Consider the following 14,213-nt stretch of genomic DNA (forward strand, 5'->3'; position numbering starts at 1 on the left):
AGGGGTCAAAAATAGTGGTAGAATCAACATAAAGAACTGAAGTGCTATTTAACTGCACTAGATGGAGCACAAACACAAGAATGTTACAGAAGTTCTAAAAATCTCAACTGCTGTTCTTTGTTCCTGTCAAGGAGTGAGTCCATATAGATGACTTGAAAGTTTTGTTCAGCATACTGTATCAGAGACTTGCTCTCTTGTGCATGAATTCAAGATGGTATTATTAAGTTGTGATAAAATTCTGCAGGTCTGCCACTCTTTCAAAGTGATGGCGCCATGTAATTGATAAGTAGTTGTTCTTAAAAGTCATCAACTTGTAAAAGACTTCCCAGCCCTGAAGTAAATTAGAAAGGTTTTATTTTGTATATTATATTTGTGTGTGTCAGAGGGAGACAGAAATGTAACAAAATAATATTACATCAGAAGGGAGCAAAGTGCAGCCTGCAAGCCATTTGGACCATGTCATTCTACAACCAACTTTTGCATGGAAAGTATCAACACTGCAGGGAGTGCTCCATCTTAATAGCTATTGCCTGGATCCTAAAGAAACATTCTGGACTTGTCACCACAGTTGTACCTCGGCATTAAAGATTAGAGTGGCTTCAGTCTGCTCTGTTTTAAAGAAATCAGGTGCAGCAATCAAATGCCTAGTAAGATGCCAACTTGCCCCTTGATTGGTGACGTTTGAACATTGATATTGTGTCAGGCTAACTAAAATGTCATAGTATTGGTTTCTTGCTGTTGTTGCTAGGGCAATGTAGGCAGGTGTGAAGATTTGTGTAAACTTATCTGGGAGTGATTTTCAAAGGGGTACTAACTTCTGAAGCTCCCCTGAAGTTGATGGGAACAGCAGGTAACTAGGAATCATTAATTAAAGATAAACTTCAGAAAAGTAATGTTGCCTAACCTTTGCACCTTTTTGCGTCTGTTTTTGTTTTAGTCCGTTGAATTTGCTGGGTTCAGTCCGACACTCGTCATCCTCTCTTTCTTCCCATACATCCAGTGAAACAGGAAACCTGGTTATTCTCACAGACAGTTCTGTGGGGGAGGCTGCTGAAGATATGTATCACATGCAGGTACAGCTGCAGTACAGCATTGCGAACCTGTTGCTCAGACTGGAATTTAACATGGATTGTAGGCTGTATTTAGAACATGGCTCGTTTACGTGTATAGTAGGTACATGTAGATCTGTTCTGTCTTAGGTTTACCCACAGCTATGGATTGGATAGACAGAGCAATATTCCTGTAGAATATTCAGCTCATGCATAGATTAGTGTCTTCTAAACTTTGATAGAAGTGCCATGGAAGGAAAGATGGCAAGCTGACTCTGTACCAAGATGAATGTGATTAACATTTCTGTAGGCGTACCTTGAAGGTAGCTAGTTTTGCTTAAGAACAGGAAAAGGTATAAATACGTTTTAAAAAACAGTGTGTTTAGTAGTGAACAGGCAAAGTATTTTTGCCCAATTTAACATACTGTATCCTTGTCTTATTCAATAATTACTCTCTCAATCCATGCCAGCAGATAGATGCTAAAATAGGTCCCACAGCCCAATAATTATTATTAGTGTATTTAACTGTAACTATTTCCTAGACAGAGTTCACATAGCCTACATGTCGGCTGACCTGAGACAGGTGAATATCTAATGCACCGGTCCACTCTGTTCTCTCTTTGCTGATTTCTTTGCCTTCTGCAGCTTGTTTACCCTAACTCCAGGTACCAAGGCTCAGTCACCAACGTCTCTGTTTTATCCTCGTCCCAGGCCAGCCCTTCCACCTCAAGCCTGAGCTCTACTCACTCTGCACCATCCCAGATGATTAACTCTGCTCCTCCTAGTGCACGAGGTAAGAATGAAGGGACTTTGAGCCAAAAGTCAGCAGGGACACAAAGTGGCCCTGACTGTTTTCCTAGCAGCTTGATTATGCAAAATATTGAGATGCTTTTTTATATTGATATATTCTGTAATTTCATGAATGCTCTTTTGAAATTAAGGACTGTTTCTTCAAGTGACTTCCTCTGACATTTTGTTTAGCCCCAAAATGTTGCCAGTCATCTTTTCAGCAAGCCTTGGTGGAATATATTTCTGGTATATATAGCTAGCTCTTGCCCACTGAACAGTGTAATGGTCTATAACACATTTGCAAATCATTGAGCCAACCACTTGCATCACAGACATTGTATGAAAATCTAGGATGCCACATTACCCTGTTGTAAATAATCTTCTGAAGAGCATGAATAATTCTTTGTTACAGCACTTGAAAGAAGTGGAAGATCAGAACAATCATTCTTGTGTCTTTAAAGAAATTAAAGTATGGTATTGAAGTTCATGTACATATACAAATGAAGGTGGAAAGGGCTTGGGAAAAGGTATAACAGAATTAAAGAGGGACTTTAGGTGGAGAAAGGGGAAAAAAAGAAATTGGTTGACACCTACTGCCTTACATTCCATTTGGTGTAGAAGCAGCTGAGCTTGGTCCGGTGAATCTTCTTTTTCCCAAGTATCAGACATACAACAGTGCCACTCTGTGGCTGCTATCAGAGCCCTGCATCTTAGCAACCTTCACTTGGGTTTCTCCTTTCCTTTTCCTTGGGAATTCATGTGCAGGTCCACCTTCCTGTACAGAGCATCCACAAGTTTTTACAGCAAACCTACAGGATGCAAACTGTAGAGGATATTGCTCAGATCTTGCCTCTCTACCCCACATAATGGAACTACATTATTTCCTTATAGCCAGAAGACTTTGCAGGCAGGACCAGAGTTAGGATTTGCTTCCTATCGACTAGAATAAGAGCTTCCTGTTTGTCGATCCAGCCTGTTTTTTCTATTTTCTCTTGCAATCATAATTAACAGTCAATTGCCATGTCATGGACACAGCTGCATGATTTAATTGAAAGGGGTCGGGTGGAACTGGAAGGTGAGGTGTAGGATCTTTTTTTCAATACAGGCAGGTCTGCTAATTTTCAAGAACTGAAAGAAAAATAATGACAACCCAGATAAAGTAATAGAATTAAGGTGACATAGCAGAGAAAGGAAAGGGGAAAGGTTTGATGGTACTGTGGATTCAGGAAGATTTGCTTCAGCTAGTTCTAGCAGCATGTAACATCTGAATCTTTTGGGATGGCAGATTTGGGTTTGCAGCAGTTTAAATGATTTTTTGCTTTAGAAATTCAGTTGTCACAGCTGCAGACCTTGCCACTCTTTTTGAGCTGTCTGACTTCCCAGCATTACTGACTCCTTACCGACTCCTACCCCTCAGCTGTGGCTTCTGCTGTTGCTTGGAAACCAACGTGATGAACAATATAAAAAGATGTCTGGTTGATGCATAAGTCAATAGCACTTCCAGTGGAGAAAAAGTAGATAACTCTAATGACTGCTAATTAGGGAACAGCAAGAGAAATCATAATTTAAAAACTGTGTTGCTTGAAAAGATATTTAATTTACTTTATTACTCTTACTTAAATATTCTGATGCTTTTAAGACAAAGCAGTTCTTCTCTGCAGTTCTGTCCATTTTCAGGTAGGCAAAAAGTAGGATTTACTTCTGCAGTCAGACCTGCTTATTGTGAAATTATGTTTGTAATAAGGTAGAACAGAAGTCCCAGATCTTTTCCAAGCTTCACAGTGTGCATATTTGGTTATTGTGAAACCTCCATTTAAAACGCAGTTGTTCATCAAGAAATAAGAAAATTTCACTTTTATAGTTCTACTGTGTTAACATGACTTTGGGGCTTTTGGGTGGTTTTTTTTGGTTTGGTGATTTTTTTTTTTTTGGTTTTTAATTGGGTGACTTTGATGCTTGTGAAAATGAGAAACCGATGGCTCTGGCTAGAGCAAGTTCACAGCTCTGTCAATGCACCTCTATCCTTTTTATATTTATTTATATTCTTTTTAATTTAGTGCTGGTGAAAGGTGCTGGATTGACACCACTGGAGGCTGAAGCCCTCTATTTATCCACAGAACAGATACAGCATGGGCGGCAGCAGTGCAAGCTTCCCCACACTGCCCCCACCAATGTGCCTCATCTCTGTCCTGGAGGGACCACCTCTAGAGGTGAGAGGATAGTTCAGTCTCCATGACCCATCCAGTCCTTGGCCTTTCTGCTGAGACTACTAACACAGTTACCAGTTGTGGTGCTACACATAAACACTCATCAGTCAGGAATTATGCTAAGGTGTCCAACTCGCTTCACATGGACCTTCTAGCATGTATCAAACTTGGTAACTATTTTGCCACCTCTAGCCAGAGGTTGAACATTGGTTATTTCTAGTTCTTTTATTTATCAGACGTTAATAACTTTCACCTGTGGGTTCGCACCTTAACTTGGAGGTGAAAGAGTATCCCTTTAGCCAAATCTTTGCACCATCTTTAGCTGCACCTCCTTCTGCAGCACCCTGAACAGAAGGGATCTTTGTGACCTGGATTAACTTCTAGAGTTTGTTCAGCTTGTATCATTCCAAATTTGTGGGACTTTGTGCTGTAAAAGGGTTGGGACATAACAGGAGCATACACATTCCCACTAGAGCAGGGGTAGGCAATTATTTGGGGTGGAGGGTCGCTTACCCAGTTTTGGCAGGCTGTCGAGGGCTGCATGGGTAACCCCACCCCTTGACAGGTGCTGCGCCCCTTGACAGGGCCCCACCCCAATATCTTGGGACCAATGTCCCAGGGCCAGCACTAGTGGGGCCCAAAGCAGGGCACAGGTTGGCAGGGGTCTGTGGAGCTGGGCTGGGCTGCACCAGCAGGGAGTGGGGGGAGCTGGCCTGGCTCCAGAGAGCTCCTACAGGCTGGGACCCCATGCTCCTGCCACCCTGCTCTGGGCCCTGCTGGCACTGGCCCCGGGACACCGGTGTGGGCCCTGTATTCCCACTGGCTCCTGCACCTGGTCACTCCCAGTGCTGCCCAGCCCCGTGGTGCAGGCAGGGGGCAGTACAGTGAATGAGACGTTGTTTATCATGTGAGTATTATGTAATTTCTTGAAATTGTATTTGTATTCCCTTTGTGAGGCCTCAGGTGGGGTCCTTTTTAAATCTGTTTGATATTGCCTGTTTTCTAATAAAATGTTACAAAAAAAAAAAAAAAGCACATAGCCCCAACCCCCTGCTTGCTGGCAGGGAAGAAGCTGGTGCTGAGTGGAGGGAAAAGTGGCCCCTCACCCCCCCATAGCTGGTGCTCCCTGCTGCAGGTGCTCGCAGCTCACACAGGGCTGTCTGGAGGAGGCACAGGCCTGCCCATGTGGGCTGCAAGCAGCTAAAGCGCAGGGCACTGGCCATAGTGCAAGCAAGAGGCCACTTTTCCCTGCGCTCAGCACCAGCTTGTAACCTGACCCTGCTGCCAACCTGTGCTCTGTGTCAGCTCTGGGCTTGTCCGTCAGTGGCAGCAGCTGCACCCCCCACCACTTGCCGCATCGGACAGTGTTGGCTGCTGCTGCCCGCCCAGAGTTTGCAGGCTGGGTAGCCCAGAGGCGACATTGCAGGCTGGGTAGCCCAGAGGTGACAGTGGCAAACACTGCCAGGCACGGCAAGTGTGGGGGCCGCAGCTACTGTCACCACGCACAGCCCTTACGGGCGAGCCCAGAGCCGGCACGGGGCCCAAGCTGGCAGTGGGGCTGGGTTACAACGTAGTGCTGAGTGCAGGGGTGAAAAAGCCACCCCTAGCCCACCTCATGTCTGGCCCCCTGCTGCAGCCGTTCGCAGCCTGCTGGGCTGTCCAGATCAGGTGCAGGCAGCCCCACGTGGGCTGCAAGCTGCTGAAGCGCAGGATGCAGGCCACAGGGCGGGTGAGGGGCCGCTTCCCCCCTTCTCCCCCCACCCCCCCTCCCATTCTCAGCTTTTCCCCGGACCACTTTTTCCCGGGCTCCTTCCCTGCCCAGGGTCCTACCCACCCCCCTTACCTGAGGTTCTGGCACCACCAGGGCAGCCACGTGGTCCCAGGCCAGAAGCCCTAGCTGGGGCTTCCGGCTGGGGGGGCAGGGCCAGGCAGGCCCTGCTGTTGTCCAAGCCCGCTGGGCTTCCCTCCTACTGCCCTTGGTTCCTGTCGTTTCTGACAGGAACCAAGGGTAGATAAATGTTAATTTTCTAAATTTTTTAGGGGCCCCGCAGGCCGGATAGATTGGCCTCCTGGGCCGGATCCAGCCCGTGGGTTGTATTTTGCCCACTCCTGCACTAGAGGGACACTGAGCAGATATTCCAGCCTGCCTTGCTGCAGGGATTCCTCTGGCACAGTTGATTCCTGAGAACAGGGCAGAGAAAAGCACTCATGTCTATCTGGCTGACACCACCCACAGCTAGACTCGGCTTTTATGGAAAGCTAGGTTCAGGTGGCTATAGCAAGCTCATGGAGGAAACTGTGGCACAGGGAGCTGAATGACTTGTGGAGGGAGAAACTGAGGCTGGGGGGGCAGATATTAGTGGCAGGGCCCCACCCCACTCTTTCTCTGGGTACCCCCAGTCGAATCCTAGCCTGTGTGCACAATTTGGGAAGAGCCAGTGGGCCAGTTGACAGCTCAAGGCATCATGGTTGGGATAATTCAGGGTTAATTCTTGCCTCCAAAGCAGTACATTGAAAATTCATGCGTCTCTCCAACCCCCACCCTGTCCTGTTGTTCCCAGCCAGCAAGCTGCACCCCCCTGAGCACTGCCTACACCACATTTATTTCTTTGGAAGGTTTCTTGGGATGCTTTTCTCCCAGTTTTTTTTTTACCTTAAGTAGAATAGGAAAACAGAGGAGGGTCAGAGTGGAAGGGATCAGTGCATTCTGGGATGCTGAAGGACTGTGATATCGCTAGCGAGCAGACACACTTTTGATGTTCCTGTTAAAAATACTGCTCTCCTGAGATAAATTTTGACTGAAAGGGCACAACTCTTGTGACTTTTCACTAGCACTTGTGACATCACAAATGATTTGAACATATGTCTGCTCACACTTTGGGACATCACAAATGGATTTGGAATGGCACAAACTGAACAGGGGCCAAGGCCATAAGAGACAAGTGATGTAACTTTTGCTTGTAGAATCTTTTTAGACTTTGAATTCTCCCCATCAGTAGCAATGGTGGGATGGATCTGCCAATTCCTAAACGTGGCCCATTCATTAAAGAAAAAAAGTTATTTGTAGGTTAGCGATAAGTCAACTAAATTAAGCAGCAGGAAAATATATCATCGGTTACTTAGCATTTCATTTTGGGGGAAGAAAATCAAGAAGTTCTAATATTATAAAAGCCTAAATCTGTCTATCTGTCCATAATACTTTATTCGTGCTCTGATTGGCTGATAGAAACAGCCAATCAGAGTGCTCCTAGCATGGGGGAATGCCACCATGATTCCAAAGCCATGCCACCGGACAGAGGGTGGTGGAGCTGAGGTCAGCACCTCTGGCCTCAGCTCCCCCACCCCACCCCACCCCCTGCAAGAGGAAGAACAGCAACCGCATGGGGCATTAGGTGGTGGCACGCCATCCAAGCTCCTTCACGCCCCCCCGGGTCATTCTTGATGGGCAATTGGCTAGTACATTAAGAATGACAGATCAAACATTACACAACAAACCTTACAGTGAATTTCTAATGTCCAAAAACTAGAGCCAGGATTTGGGGAGTTAAATATAAGACTATAATCAGGATACAGTAAGAGCTCCTTTATTTTGCATGATTGACAGGGAAAGACTTTATAAATGACTTCATTTTGCATATTAATGACTATGCTCCTCTCTCTGGCCAAATTTACACGTGGTGGGGGGTGGGGAATTTAATTAGAGTGGCTCTAAGTATGGTGGGGGCACTTTAACTAAAGCTCATTTGACGAGCTTTAATTAAAGCACCCCCACTGCCATTTTGAAGCACTGGGATGCTGAATGCACATGATGCTGAGGCTTCTGGAGCATGCTAATTAGCAAATTAATCAAATCTGCTATGACGTGTGCTAATAGGCACATGTTAGAGCAGGCATTGGGCACATGTATAGGTGTCCTCTGGTTTTGGCTGACCTGATCAACCGCTAACCTAGCCTCTGGTGCAGCCCTGCTTGCCAGTTGGAAAGCAGCATGCCTGCAGTTACCAGTCACCTCCTAGCAAAACAGCAGCACTGTGTTGTAGGCAGAAACAGTGGAAGTTTCTGAATTTGCAGTCACTCCCTTCTAAATCACTTAGATGGAGCATCATTCTATTGTAACAGGGAACTCTTTAAGAAGATACTGGATGTTTAAAAAGGAAAATTTTTATACCTGTGTATGGAGCATTCTATACTGTCTAAAGGCAACTCATATTGAGCCCCATCTGTGGGACCTATGAAATCATTCTTAAAATGTCCTCAAGACAACTCTTTCCTCAGGCCTTAAAAAACATGTCTGTTTCTTAACATTTCCCTAAGAGCCTATGTACTTGGCACTAAAGTCAATAAAAATTCCCTTAGGAACTAAAAGTTCATGTTTTGGGTTAGAAGCAAATTATTTCCTTAACACCAACAAAAATGAAAAATAAGAAGGACTTCACAGTTCACAGAGTCCCTATAAGTAACTGAAAATGACTTCCATAAAGCCACTATTTTCATTGTCAATCTGTTATCTTGTTTAAAATGTTGCAGTGTAATGAAAAGTCCTCCCCAGCCTTTGCACAAGTTTTGTTTTTGAGTTAATTGTGTGTTCAGAGTTACAAACCAAAAATTGTAGCAGACACATTTTGCACACGATAGGGTCTTGTAGAGCTGTGACATTGCAGGACATTTAGAAGGACAGCTCTGTGGTAAGTCTTGCAGCTCTTGAACATGCAGGTTTGTTTTTAAATTCTTACTTGCCGCTCCAAAAAATCTTCAGAGACTACATTCCACAACAGACCTGATTATTAGTAGGGCTTCAAACTCACCACATTCTTCTCCAGCCATAATTTGGAGTCCCAATACCTGATTTTGCCTGCAAATTGAATGTTTAAAAGGATATGCATAACCACAATTATTTATTATCCCAAATTGAGGAAACAAACAGTGGGGCTGGTTTTACTAATTTTACCATGCTCGATAAGCAGCTTGTGTGGAATTTTGCAGATCATGTAAGACAAAATCTTGTGCAAATCATGATTTTTTTCTAAACTGACTGCTGCTGTATGCTGTGGTTTGCTCCTAGGACCAGAAAAAATGAGGATTATATGATAAATAGCAGGGGGAAAACTTGCAATGTGGTTTGTGCTATAATGCAGTTCTTGGCACCCCTCAGCCTTTTTATATTTGTCATGCAGAAATAGGACTATCTGTGATGTGTATGTGAGTAAAAGAGACTCAGCATAAAGTGTTAGCACTGTGTTTTCACAAATAATGTTGTGTATAAAGTATACAAATGTTGTCCAAACATATTTATGTTTCATGTCTGTGGCGAAAATGTGAGCAGGACTAGGTTGCAAATGTTTTGCAGTTATTCATGCAGTGGGGTATAGATTTCTCTGGTCTCTACACCCCCTGATGAAGTTGTTGCAACTGTAGGACCTTAACCTGCATTTTGCTGGACACATTGTTCCCTCTACAATGTGCTGAATATCAGTTCAAAAAAGGTGCATGTTCTGCTTTTCTTTGTGTAAAAGCTGCATTAACCAGAAACTGTGCCTTTGCTCATATGTGGGAGTGCTGTTCAGGTAATGTGTGTGTGGTTGTGGAAAGTCTGCAAAAGGTGGCATGTCTTCTCTAAAAGCAGGCATGGCTGTGCAATGCGCTGTGTGCTGCTATCCGTTAAGTGCGTGTTTGTGGCACCAAAAAATTACCAGTGTAAATTAAAGCTCACTTTGACAGCTTCAAAATACCAGTTTCTGCATAGCATTATGCATCCAACAAGGGTGCATATATCAATAGTACTGGTCACCCACTAATGTGAATCTTTCTTGTAAAAAGTCCATTGTCAGCTGTTACACATCAGCAAGCCCATTGGTGTGGGATACTCTCCTTGCAGAGCTTGATGTCTAATGCCAACTATACATATATGCTGGTAAAACAAATGCTGTACTCCAGTATATACCTAACAGGAAGCTGGCAGACTGCCTTATAACTCAGCATCTTGTAGCAATTATCCAGATAGTAACAGCTATAGGTCCATATTAACAAATACCTTTATACTGTATTCCATATGTTGTATACCCTATTGCCATATTTGCAATAGCAGCATACTGACTGCTAGTTATATATCACCTGAAAGCATGCTGATTAACAAAGTGCCACCAAAATTCATGGAAAACTCCCTTTTTTATCTGACTGATTCTAACTAAGCCATAGGAGTCCAACCACAGGAATTGCAATCCTTGCTCTGTGTGAGGTTTGAGATGGATTTCTGCACAACTGTGTAGTGTTCCTGGCTCTTTTCCCTTACGGGCTCATCTAGAAACAAAATGCATAATTTTATAGCATCTATATATCTTTTGGGGTAATGGACCATTGAGGACATTAAATCACAAGCACTGATGGTTCCACACAGACAGATGCACATTTATGTTAAGGGGAAAAGGCTTGCAGTGACCCACAAGTGACTTGCTGGGTTGTACATCCTAAACCTAACAATATATCCACATCCTATTTGTAAAATCAGCTGATTATTATTGGACTCTTGTACAAGCTATGCACCCAACAAACAGTCAACTGCTAAGTGGGCTCAGCACAATATCTTCCTGGAATCCTGTAAGTTCATAATTCAGATTGTTGACAAGAATGAGGACTAGATCACTGGGTCACGCTGACACCTGTCTGTGGTTTGTCATGTGTACGTGATTCTTCTCACTTGTTTACAGGCTCTCCCTCTCTACCAGATAAGTACCGCCACACTCGGGAGCTGATGATGCTGCTGCCAACTCACCGGGACCGACCAAGCAGTGCCATGTATCCTGCAGCAATCATGGAAAATGGACAGGTATCAGACTCATCGTTCTTGCCGAATACAATCAGTGTGGCATTTGTAAATAGCATACAGATTTGTTGTTGTCATTTGTTAGGCATTCCACTTTGTCCCTCTTTACCTTCTTACCTTCTACTGCATGCACAGATGGCTTATTGCAGGGGTTTTCAACCTTTTCACATCACTGTACCCCACCCGGTGGCCAGACATGGAGCAATGTACCTTTGCCACCGAATGGGGGAGGTGGGTGGTGAGCAGCCATGGCATGCAAGCTTCCCCCGCATCTGGCCAGGCAGGCGGCGGCAGCATGGGATGTGCCCCGCACCCACACATACCCCTTAGAGCTATCTCAAGCACCGCCGGGGTACATGTACCCCTGGTTGACAACCCCTTGCTTATTGTATTTACCTGAATCCAACGCAACTTTGAATTGAAGACAACCCCCCAATAAAATGTATAAATTTCTTATAATTTTCCAAGTATAGAATCTAATTTTGCAAGACCATTTTAAATTCTGCCTCTACACCACTGCAGTGGGGTAAGGGAGAACAAAGGGGCAGGGGACAGGCAGAAAAGGCCTGACAGGCAGCAAGGGCAGAGAGTAGAGGTGGGAGTGGAGCAGAGGTTGTGAGAGACAAGTTAAAGCGGGGACAGTGGTTGCCTCTCCAACCCTGAATATGGGCTCTGGGTTGGAGTCAGAGTTGTAGCTGCAGCTGCAGCCACAGTGCCTGTTTCTCCCCTTCACACCTTCCAAACATACTGGAACCCAAGATGAGGGGTATTTTTCCCCCACGCTGAATGGAGGAAAAAAACCTCATCTTGTATTCAAGTAAATACAGTATTTCTAAGCTTGCATAGAGATTTCCATGCTAATGCCTCTTTATTTCAGAATCATAATTTTTTGGTACTAGGATGATGATGAGGATGTTGATTTCAGTGCACGTTACAGTTGTGGGCCCTCATTGTGGGGATGAGCTTTCTTGTATCCAACTTGCCCCACAGACACTGATCTTGTCACAAGCTGTCACATGACCTTACTTCTTTGTTCATTTGTTTAGAGTTCTGAAATTGTGTCCATCTTATGCTCTAGGTGCTGTGTACTAACATGATAAAATACAGTTACAAGTGGTAAATTATATACAAGTCTGAATGCTCCAAAAATATTTCACATTGTGATTCCAAACACAGAACTCTTCAGAGCAAAAGGAGACTTAAACTACATTCAGGTATCATACTGGAATTTATGATGGAAATCATCCAGAAAGGCCTGAGACTACAGTCTTGCAGCAGGATTTAAAGGTCAAAAGAACTATGAAGTTGGAACTATGAAGGTGGAAGCAAATTCTGTAGCTGAAAATTTCTCCCTTATACCAGCCCAACCATTCCTCTCATTAAACTTAGGGCTGAAATATTTCATAGTATTAGCTGACCTGGGCTTCTGTGGCATCACCACAGAGTCACAAAGGATAGGAAATGGTTCCTCAAGTAACAAGACCTAGCCCTTACAAGGCTTTCAGGGTTGAAATTTCCTGGTGTGCAAATACAATGCAACTGAAATGGTTTCCAGCAATACAGTGTCTCGTAAAAGTTTCCAATTGCCCTTTGCCTACTGGCATCCATGTGGAAACTTATCAAAGACTTCTAAATGCCATCTAAATGCCTTTTTTATTGCAGTCCCTTCCTTTAGCTAAAGGAAAATGGACAAAAAAGGTCACAGAGTTCTACATTAACAGATATGTAATTGTTTCCACTTTTCTGTGCTGCCTCCTTTCTCCTTTAGCCTCCAAATTTCCAGCGCGCCTTGATCCAGCAAGTGATCGGACCATGCAAACCATGCAGTGATCCCAATCTATCTGTGGCTGAGAAAGGTATTTTTTCCTAGATGTGTGCTTGATTCCTGTGGTAATTTTCTCCCTGTCATGCTAACACATTAATGGTTTTTCCCCTCGCATTCTTATGATATGATTCTTATGATTTACCAAACTGAAAGCTTCTGCCAATATAAAGGCATCTCAGCTAATACTTACTTATGCAAAGGTAACAAGAACCTCCACTAAAAAAGCTTTTTATCTTTTATTTTTATTAATACTAACTGAACTCTGCAGTCCTTACTCAGAAAACTCCCATTTAGTTCATTGGGAACTTTGCCTAAATAAAGGCTACAGGATTTAGGCTAGCAATAATAACAACAATACTTACCCTGTACATACAGCTTTTATTCTGCTAAATGTTTTCAAAATACTAATATATCCATGTATCCATCCTGTGAGGTACTTTTTGAGATTTGATCAATACTATCAGAGATGGACACTCTGTTCAATCAAATGGTTTGGGCTCTTTGAAGGTACGGGACATGAAGCCTTGCTGGCAAAAAAGACAATGATGTGGCTTTATGATGTTTACAGAGAACCCCTCCCAAAGCTGAAGGAAGCATGAAAGAAAACATGAGGCTGCTTTTTTTTTAAAGTTTACCTAGTGGTTTGTGCTGACTCTAATCATGAATCAACCAGAAGATGGCTAAGGTTGGAAATTGATGTGAAGGGTTATGCATGTGAAGATATGTGGCTTCATGCTTGGCATAACAGAAAAGGGGGATAAAAATAGGAGGTCAGAAGATGCTCTCTGCAGTTGCATTCTGAATGAACATGAGTGGAGCAAAATCCCATTTGCTGAGCGCACAGAAAGAGAGGTTGTCATAATCAAGACATGAGATTGAGAGCTTGGTTAGTATTAGTTGTGTGGATTGGTAGAAGGGGCCTATCTAAGACAGCATTGTCCATCCTACATAACACAGGCCATAGGACTTTTGTGAATTAATGCCTGCTACAGTAGGTGTGATTTAACTAGAGTAGGGCTGGCCATATCTGGCCCACAAAGGTTAATGTGCTGCCTGTGGGGTCTCACCTGGCAAGGACTGAACTACAACTAGCCTGTGACTGTGACTGAGCTAGAGCCATGGTCTCTGGGACAGGACAGCATAGCTGGAGAAGCCCGGTGAGTCTGCTGCCCACACAGTGGTGATGGGAGCTCACACCGTTCACGCAGCAGTCACAGCAAGGGGGAGCTCATGCTACCCATGTGGCAGCACATGGGGGAGGAGGCTTGTGTCCCTACATGGCAGGGGTTCTCAGGGGTTTGCATGGCCTGTATCCCATGCGGTATGTGCCCTAGGGCTTGCAACCAGTGTGGCGCACAGTCTCTGGCTGCTCAGAAGTTTGATGCCCCTGAAGCAGAGGTGTTTTCTAGAAGAAGCATTTGAACATAAGAAATGCCATACTGGCTTAGAACAATGGTCCATCTAGTCCAGTATCCTGTCTCCAGCAGTGGCAGTAATAGATGCTGTGAAGGGAGAGTATATGA

General features: G+C 44.2%; 1 protein-coding gene across 1 annotated transcript in view; it reads left to right on the top strand.

The window, feature by feature from the left end:
• Positions 1-14,213, top strand: part of DOCK3 (dedicator of cytokinesis 3) — a 551,204-nt gene that overhangs the window by 515,687 nt on the left and 21,304 nt on the right. The window contains exons 48-52 of the mRNA XM_019547385.1: positions 938-1,073; positions 1,695-1,842; positions 3,896-4,048; positions 10,750-10,868; positions 12,634-12,721. Coding sequence (XP_019402930.1) covers positions 938-1,073; positions 1,695-1,842; positions 3,896-4,048; positions 10,750-10,868; positions 12,634-12,721 — 644 coding nt within the window. The remainder of the gene's footprint in view (positions 1-937; positions 1,074-1,694; positions 1,843-3,895; positions 4,049-10,749; positions 10,869-12,633; positions 12,722-14,213) is intronic.

Source organism: Crocodylus porosus, unplaced genomic scaffold (assembly GCF_001723895.1).
Source record: "Crocodylus porosus isolate Cpor-Errol unplaced genomic scaffold, CroPor_comp1, whole genome shotgun sequence".
In the NCBI taxonomy this organism is placed as follows: Eukaryota; Metazoa; Chordata; order Crocodylia; family Crocodylidae; genus Crocodylus; species Crocodylus porosus.